At 65.3% G+C, this 9,367-nt stretch overlaps 1 protein-coding gene across 1 annotated transcript; it reads right to left on the reverse strand.

Moving 5' to 3' along the window:
* Positions 1-13: 13 nt before the first annotated feature.
* On the reverse strand, positions 14-6,291 carry LOC308186538 (thymus-specific serine protease-like; the record flags this gene model as incomplete). Its single annotated transcript, XM_080608649.1, has 10 exons — positions 14-858; positions 941-1,073; positions 1,634-2,026; positions 2,630-2,677; positions 3,164-3,433; positions 3,508-3,631; positions 4,230-4,380; positions 5,359-5,458; positions 5,562-5,707; positions 6,243-6,291. Coding segments are annotated over 10 exons (2,259 nt in total), but the record flags the coding sequence as incomplete, so codon positions are not given.
* Between the last annotated feature and the right edge of the window lie 3,076 nt (positions 6,292-9,367).

A 9,367-nucleotide genomic window follows, 5' to 3' on the forward strand; every position in this document is an offset into this window, starting at 1 on the left:
CATCACGCTGCACCATGCAATGTTGCGCTGCACTGTGCAATGCCGTGCTGCGCCGTGCAATGCCACGCAGTGTTGTGCTGCACCGTGCGATGCCATGCTGCACCGTGCGGTGCCCTGCAACGCTGTGCTGCACCGTGCAATGCCATGCAGTTTTGTTCTGCACCATGCCATGCTGTGCTGCACCATGCCATGCTGTGCTGCACTGTGCCATGCCGTGCTGCACCGTGCAATGCCATGCGATTTTGTTCTGCACCGTGCCATGCCGTGCTGCACCATGCCATGCCGTGCTGCACCATGCCATGCCGTGCTGCCCTGTGCCATGCTGTGCTGGACCGTGCCATGCTGTGCTGCACTGTGCAATACCATGCAATTTTGTTCTGCACCATGCAATGTTACGCTGCACCATGCCATGCCGTGCTGCACCGTGCCATGCCATGCAATTTTGTTCTGCACCGTGCAATGCCATGCAGTTTTGTTCTGCACCATGCCATGCCGTGCTGCACCGTGCAATGCCATGCGATTTTGTTCTGCACCATGCCATGCTTTGCTGCACCATGCCATGCCGTGCTGCACCGTGCAATGCCATGCAATTTTGTTCTGCACCATGCCATGCCGTGCTGCACCGTGCAATGCCGTGCTGCACCGTGCCACGCCACATCGCGCCGTGCCGTGCCGCACCGTTGACGAAGAGGAGCCGCGGGGCCCGGATGCGTGCGGCCCCGTAGAAGCCGTTGGTGGCGGCGGCGGCCTCCCGCACCCGCGCCGGGGCGATGCCGAAGGCGGCGGCGCAGAGGCTGAGCTGCGCCCGCAGCGTCTGGAAGCGGGAGAAGGGGCAGGCGGCGTCCTCGCAGCTGGGGTCTGGGGGGGCTGGGGGGTCAGTGGGGGGGGGGGGTGCAGGAGCCCCCAGCCCCCCTCCCCAGCCTCCATTCCCCTTGCTCACAGAAGCCAAACTCGGTGCAGGTCTGGAAGAGCCAGGGCCGGCTGCCGCCCGTGCTCCCTGGGCCCCGCAGCTCCCGCAGCAGCGCCCGGCGGGAACTGGGGGTGCACGGCTGCCCCCCCCGGCGCAGGAAGGCCTGGGGGGGGGGGGGGGGGGGGGAGGGCACCCCGATGGCACCGCGCTGCGCCGGGCAGCAGGGTGCAATGGGGTGCACGGGGGTGCAGGGGGGGTACAATGGGGTGTAAGGGGGTGCAGCAGGGTGCAGGGGGGGTGTAAGGGGGTGCAGGGGGGTGTAAGGGGGTGCAGGGGAGTGTAAGGGGGTGCAGTGGGGCACAATGGGGTGCACGGGGTATAATGGGGTGCAATAGGATGGGGCTCGATTGGGTGCAAGGGGTGCAATGGGGTGCCAGGGGGGTACAACGGGGTGCAATGGGGCCCAAGGGGGTGCAGTGGGATGGGGTGCAATTGGGTGCAAGGGGATGCAATGGGGTGCAGCAGGGTGTAAGGGGGGGCACAGTGGGGTGCAGGGGGGCACAGCGGGGTGTAAGGGGGCTTAAGGGGGTGCAGTGGGATGCAAGGGGGCACAGCGGGGTGGAGGAGGACGCGAGGGCTGCAGCTGAGCGCAATAGGAAGGCGCAGTGGGGTGTAGGGGGGGTACCGAGGGGTTCAGGACCCCCCCCCCCCAGCACCCCCCACCTTGACGACGGCCACCAGCCTGCGGTAGGGCGAGCCGCGGCGCCCGTCGGTCATGGCGCGGCACAGGGCGGCCACCGAGTCGGCGGGCAGGAGCCCGTTGTACTGCACCGTCCCCGCCACCACGTCGGCCACGTTCTCGGCCAGCAGCGCCCGGTCGCCGCGCTCGCGGGGCGGGTGGCAGCAGGACATGTCCCTCGTCACCTCCGCCAGCCGCCGGCCGCGCAGCCGCGCGTCCAGCGCCGCGAAGGCGCCGCTCACCGCCGCCAGGCACTGCGGCACCGGGGTGGGTGCTCTGCCTGGGGACGGCCCCGTCCCCAAGCCCTGTCCCCAGCCCCTGTCCCCTAACCCTGTCCCAAAACCCTGTCCCCAAGCCTTGTCCCCAGCCCTTGTCCCCTAACCCCATCTCCAGCCCCTATACGCAGTCCCTGTCCCCTAACCCTGTCCCAAAACCCTGCCCCCAAGCCTTGTCCCCAGCCCTTGACCCCTAATCCTGTCCCCAGCCCGTCCCCTAACCCCATCTCCAGCCCCTGTCCCCAAGCCTTGTCCCCAGCCCTTGTCCCCTAACCCTGTCCCCAAGCCCTGTCCCCAGCCCCTGTCCCCTAACCCTGTCCCCAAGCCCTGCCCCCAAGCCTTGTCCCCTAATCCTGTCCCAAAACCCTGCCCCAAGCCTTGTCCCCAGCCCTTGTCCCCTAATCCTGCCCCCAGTCCCTGTCCCCTAACCCTGTCCCCAGCCCTTGACCCCTAACCCCAACTCCAGCCCCTGTCCCCAAAGCCCTGTCCCCAGCCCTTGTCCCCTAATCCTGTCCCCAGTCCCTGTCCCCTAACCCTGTCCCCAGCCCCTGTCCCCAGTCCTTGACCCCTAACCCCAACTCCAGCCCCTGTCCCCAAAGCCGTGTCCCCAAGCCTTGTCCCCTAACCCTGTCACCAGTCCCTGTTCCCAGCCCTTGTCCCCATTCCCTGTCCCCAGCCCCTGTCCCCAAGCCCTCCAGGACCCACCTCTGGGGACCCCCCCACAGCAGGGCTGGAGAGGGCGACAGAGACCACCTGCAGGTGGGCAACAAGGGGTTAATAGGGACGGGGTGGGAGTTTTGGGGTCAGGACTGGAGGTTTTGGGGTCAGAACCCATTTTAGGGTTGAAGTTTGGGGCTTGGAGCCGGGTTTTGGGGTCAGGTTTTAGGTTTGAGGTTAGGATTTGGGGTCAGAGTTGAGGGTTTGGGGTCAGAGTTGGGGGTTTGGGGAAGGGGGTGGTGCCATAGTTTGCTTTTTTGGGGTGAGGACCGGGTTTGGGGTGGGTGTTTCAGGTTGGAGCTGGGGTTGAGGTCAGAAGGTGCAGTTTTAGGTCAGGATTTGGGGGTTGGGGGTCAGATTTAGGGGGTTGGGGTCAAGATTGGGGTCTTTGGGGTCAGATTTTGGGGCTCAAGGGCAGGATTTGGGGTGATTGGGGTCAGATTTGGAGGTTTGGGGGCAGCGTTGGAGTCTTTGGGGTCAGATTTTGGGGTTTGAGGGCACAATTTGAGGTCTTTGGGGTCAGATTTGGAGGTTTGGGGTCAGGATTGGAGTCTTTGGGGTCAGATTTTGGGGTTTGAGGGCAGGATTTGAGGTCTTTGGGGTCAGATTTGGAGGTTTGGGGGCACGATTTGGGGTCTTTGGGGTCAGGATTTTGGGGCTTGGTGTCGTTGGGGTCAGATCTTGGGGTTTGGGGTCAGGATTTGGGGGTCTCACACGGTTGTATCCGGCGAAGTCAACCTGAGCCCGGACGGGCGCGGACGACGCCACGGCCGCCGACACCAAGTGGGGAAACTGAGGCCAGGGAAAGCGTTGGGGGGGGGGACCCGGGGTGCCCCGAGCCCCCCGGCAGGGTGGGGGGCACCCACCTTGAGGCGCGCCCAGGCGGCGAGGGCGCCGGCGTAGGACCCCCCGAAAGCCACCCAGGTGTGGTTGGGGCTCAGCCCCCAGGCGCGGGTGAGGTGGAGGCGGAAGGCGGCCAGGTCGGCCAGGCTGCGGGGGGGGGACGGAGGGGACAGAGGGGGGACAATGAGGGGGTGGAGGGGGGACACCCAGGGGACAGTGAGGGGGCACCCAGGGGACACAAAGGGGACAGAGAGGGGACAGTGAGGGGATGGAGAGGGGACAATGAGGGGACAGAGAGGGGACACCAAGGGGACACCAAGGGGACACCCAGGGGACATGAAGGGGACACCCAAGGGACACCCAGGGGACACCAGGGGACACCCAGGGGACACCAAAGGGACACCCAGGGGACACCCAGGGGACACCCAGGGGACACCCAGGGGACATGAAGGGGACACCAGGGGACACCCAGGGGACACCCAAGGGACACCCAGGGGACACGAAGGGGACACCCAGGGGACATGTAGGGGACACCCAAGGGACACCCAGGGGACACGAAGGGGACACCAGGGGACACCCAAGGGACACCCAGGGGACACCCAGGGGACACCCAGGGGACACCCAGGGGACACGAAGGGGACACGAAGGGGACACCAGGGGACACCCAAGGGACACCCAGGGGACACCCAAGGGACACCAGGGGACACCCAGGGGACACCGCCGCAGGGGCCAGCACCCCGCTCACGCCTGCTGGCTGGAGAGGAAGCGCAGCTCGGCCCCCCCCGGCCCCCGGCTGTCCCCGTAGAAGCGGTGCTCCAGTGCCACCAGCAGGGCCCCGTGCTGCCGGGCCAGCTCCACCGCGTGGCCTGGCACCAGCGGGACGGGGACGGGGACGGGGACGGGGACGGGGACGGGGACGGGGACGGGGACGGGGACGGGGACATATCCTCATCCCCACCCCAATCCAACCCCAATCCCACCCCTAATCCTTTCCCATCCCATCCCCATATCCCCCAAATCCCAATTCCACCCCATTCCATTCCCATCCCCATCCCATCCCATCCCAATCCCAATCCCCAGGCCTAACCCATCCCATCCCATCCCCATCCCATCCCAGTCCCACCCCAAATCCCTTCCATCCCCATCCCATCCCAAATCCCATCCCATCCCCACCCCAATCCCAAATCCCATCCCATCCCCATCCTATCCCATCCCCCATTCCATCCTATCCCTATCCCAATCCCAATCCCATCCCCATCCCATCCCTATCCCAATCCCAATCCTATCCCCATCCCCATCCCACCCCATCCCCAATCCCAATCCCATCCCCATCCCCATCCCACCCCATCCCCAATCCCAATCCCAATCCCAATCCTATCCCCATCCCCATCCCACCCCATCCCCAATCCCAATCCCATCCCCATCCCCATCCCACCCCATCCCCATCCTATCCCATCCCCCATTCCATCCTATCCCTATCCCAATCCCAATCCCACCCCACTCCCATCCCCAATCCCAATCCCATCCCCATCCTATCCCTATCCCAATCCCAATCCCATCCCAATCCCACCCCATCCCCATCCCCATCCCATCCCAAATCCCATCCCATCCCATCCCCACCCCAATCCCAAATCCCATCCCATCCCCATCCTATCCCATCCCCCATTCCATCCGATCCCTATCCCCATCCCAATCCCATCCCCATCCTCTCCCTATCCCAATCCCAATTCCAATCCCAATCCCAATCCCAATCCCATCCCCATCCTATCCCTATCCCAATCCCAATCCCATCCCAATCCCACCCCATCCCCATCCCCATCCCCATCCCCATCCCCATCCCCAAACCCAATCCCAATCCCGTCCCCACCCCGTACCCCCCCGCAGCACCAGGGGGCTCAGGGCGCTCTCCCCCCCGACCACGAGGAACACGGGGCCAGCCGGGCGATCCCAAAACGCCTCATTGATCCAAAACCGCTGCGGGACATGGGAGGGGGGGGTCCGGGGGGGGCACACGCGTGTGCATCCCGTGTACCAGGCGCGTGCCCCCCCCCCCCCCCCCCAAGCCCCCTGTCCCTACCTGGGTGAGGACGCGGCCCTCCAGGGGGTCGAAGTGGTCGAGGGGCTGCTGCAGGGACCCCCCCACCACGGGGGTCCCCCCCCCGCCCCTCCCCGGCCCCCGCAGTGCCCGCAGCGCCCGCGCCCGCAGCAGCTCCCGGTTGTGTCCTGGGGGAGAGGGGGCAGCGAGGGTCACCCCCCTGGGGTCCCCACGACCCTTACTGGGGTCTCAACAACCTCAATGGGGTCCCCACGACCCTCACTGGGGTCCCCCCAATCCTCCTTGGGGTCCCAACACCCTCCATGGGGTCTCCAAGACCCTCATTGGGGTCCCCACAAGCTCCTTGGGGTCTCAACGCGCTCTTTGGGGTTCTCAAGACCTTCACTGGGGTCCCTCCAACCCTCATTGGGGTCTCAACACCCTCACTGGGGTCCCCACGACCCTCCTTGGGGTCCCAACACCCTCATTGGGGTCTCAACACCCTCATTGGGGTCCCCAAGACCCTCCTCGGGGTCCCCTTGCCCTCCCTGGGGGTCTCCCCACCCTCGTTAGGGTCCTAGCCCCCTCCTTGGGGTCCTGTGGCCCTAACTGGGGTCCCCAGAGCCCAAACTGGGTCCCCGTGGCCTAGACTGGGGTCCCCCGACCCCCGTTGGGGTCCCACGGTGCAAATAGGGTCCCCCAAACCGCGGACCCCCGACTCACCTGCCTGCGTCTGGGCCACCAGCAGCAGCAGCAGCAGCGGCCGGGGCATGGCGATCCGGGGGGGGCCACGCACTGGGAGGCACTGGGAGGCACTGGGAGGCACCGGGCTCCGTTCCCCGCTTTTATGGGCTCCACGGAGGGGGGGGACACGGGGACGGTTTCGGTTTCCCTTGAGCCGGGGGGGGGCAGGATGGGGGCTGGGGTGCGGGGATGGGGAGCAATGGGTGGTGCACGCCTTTGCACGTGTGCAAGGGGCTATGTGACCTTGCGTGTGTGTGCAAGGGGCTGTGCAAGCCTGTGCATGTGTGCAAGGGGCTGTGCGACCTTGCGTGTGTGTGCAAGGGGCTGTGCAAGCCTGTGCATGCGTGCAAGGGGCTGTGCAAGCCTATGCACATGTGCAAGGGGCTGTGCGACCTTGCACGTGTGTGCAAGGGGCTGTGCAAGCCTGTGCATGCGTGCAAGGGGCTGTGCAAGCCTATGCACATGTGCAAGGGGCTGTGCGACCTTGCACGTGTGTGCAAGGGGCTGTGCAAGCCTGTGCACGTGTGCAAGGGGCTGTGCAACCTTGCGTGTGTGTGCAAGGGGCTGTGCGACCTTGCGTGTGTGTGCAAGGGGCTGTGCAAGCCTGTGCATGTGTGCAAGGGGCTGTGCAACCTTGCACGTGTGTGCAAGGGGCTGTGCAAGCCTGTGCATGTGTGCAAGGGGCTGTGCAAGCCTATGCACATGTGCAAGGGGCTGTGCAACCTTGCGTGTGTGTGCAAGGGGCTGTGCGACCTTGCGTGTGTGTGCAAGGGGCTGTGCAAGCCTGTGCATGTGTGCAATGCACTGTGCAACCTTGCACACGTGTGCAAGGGGCCGTGTACCCCTGGATGTGCATGCAAGGGGCCCTGCACCCCTGTGCACGTGTGCAATGCACCGTGCAACCTCGCACGCGCGTGCAATGAGCAGTATGCCCCCGGATGTGCGTGCAAGGGGCTGTGCACCCCCGTGCAACTTGTGCAACGGGCCCTGCACGGGCGTGCAACCCCCCGCACCCGTGCACACTTGGGCCGTGCATCCACCCAGCCGCGTCCCCACGCCGCGTGGCGTCGGTGCCGGCCGGGACATGCCCATCCCCGTGTCCCCGTCCCCGTGTCCCCGGGGGGGGGCCGTGCACCCCCCCCCCAGCCCCCCCCCCCCCCTTATCCCCCTCATTAGGGCCGTTAAACCGGGCTTAACCCTCTTCCCCGGACCCCCCGCGCGGCTCAGCCCGGATTAGGCTCCATCTGCCCGGCTGGCGCCCGGAGAGGCCCTGGGTTAACCCTGGGGGGGGGCCGTGCCCCCCCCTTCACACCCCCCTGGGACCCCCAGCCCGCCCCCCCCCCCACTGCGTTAGGGGTGCCTGAAGCACTGAGCCCCCCCCCCCCTTGTGCACAGCCCCCTGAGTGCGGGGAGCCCCCGACAAAGTCAGAGCCCCCCCCCCCAAACGCACAGACCCCAAAGTGCAAAGCCCCCCCACCCAAAAAAAAAAATGGGACCCCAAAGTGCAAAGCCCCCCCAGGTGCAAAGAGCCCCCCCCAGGGTGCAAAGAGCCCCAAAGTGCAAAGAGCCCCCCAAAGTGCAAGGACCCCCCCCAATTGCAAAGCCCCCCAGGGCGCAAGGACCCCCCCAGCCAACCCAAGGGCGCACCCACGGCCCCCCCGGCCCCCCCCCGGCCTCCCGCAGCCCCAGCTCAGCGCCCGGCGGATTTGCGGTGCCATTTCGGGGCGGATTTAGGGGTTAAAGGGCAACGCGGTTTTTTCCGTGCCCCCCCCCTTTTTTTTTCCATAGCAGCGCTGCGGGGGCCCACGTGGCCGTTAATTACCGCTCCCTAATTAGTGCCGGGGACCCCAGCTGGCACCCCCAGCCCCAAATCCCCCTAACTCGCCCCCAGCTGGAGCCCCCCCCTTAGCACCATTGCAGCCCCCCCTCGTTAGCCACCGCCGTTAATGAGCGAGAGGCGGGGGGGGGGCACCCCCTCCTTTTTTTTTTTTTTTTTCCACTTTTTCCGCTTTTTTTTAATTACGATTTCGGTTCTGTAAAGCCTTTCCTTTCCTCCTCAGCTCTGCGCAGCCCCCCCGGCGGCTGGGGGGGGGTCGGGTGCAGCTACGGGGGGAAATGGGGAGAAACGAGGGTGGGGGGCGGCCGCCCGGAGGAGCGGGGGGGGGCGCAGCAGGGAACGGGGGCACCCCCGGTGCCGGCTGAAATGGGGGGCGCGGGGGGCTCAGCGCCGCGAGGATGCGCCGGGCAGCTGGGGCACGCTGCCAGGGGGCTCCGAGTTGTAAGGGGGCTCCCTGGTGTAAGGGGGCTCCGAGTTGTAAGGGGGCTCCGAGTTGTAAGGGGGCTCCCTGGTGTAAGGGGGCTCCTTGGTGTAAGGGGGCTCCGAGTTGCAAGGGGGCTCCTTGGTGCAAGGACACCCTGTGCTACAAGGATGCTCAGTGTTGCAGGGATGCTCCTTGTTGTAAGGATGCTCCTTGTTGTGAGGATGCTCCTTGTTGTGAGGATGCTCTCCCTGTTGCAAGGTTGTTCCATGCTGCAGGGGTGCTCCAAGTTGCAAGGATGCTCCACGTTTCAGGGATGCTCCGTGTTGCAAGGGTGCTCCATGTTGCAAGGATGCTGCACGTCTCAGGGATGCTCCTTGTTGCAAGGTTTTTCCATGCTACGAGGATGCTCCGAGTTGCAAGGATGCTCCTTGTTGCAAGGACGTCCCTTGCTATGAGGATGCTCCGAGTTGCAAGGATACTCTGAGTTACAATGACGCTCCTTGTTGCAGGGATGCTCCTTGTTGCAGGGACGTCCCTTGCTACGAGGACACCCCGTGCTATGAGGATGCTCCGAGTTGCAAGGATGCTCTGTGTTGCAAGGGTGCTCCATGTTGCAAAGACGCTCCATGCTGCAAGGATACTCTGAGTTATGACGCTCCTTGTTGCAGGGATGCTCCTTGTTGCAGGGATGCTCCTTGTTGCAGGGATGCTCCTTGTTGCAGGGATGCTCCTTGTTGCAGGGATGCTCCTTGTTGCAAGCTTGTCCCACGCCGTGGGGACACCCCATGCCACGGGCGTGCTCCGTGCTGCGGGGCTGGGCTGCGTTGCAAGGACGTCGCGGGC

Source organism: Anser brachyrhynchus (genome assembly GCF_964034855.1).
Source record: "Anser brachyrhynchus genome assembly, contig: SCAFFOLD_370, whole genome shotgun sequence".
Classification (NCBI taxonomy): Eukaryota; Metazoa; Chordata; class Aves; order Anseriformes; family Anatidae; genus Anser; species Anser brachyrhynchus.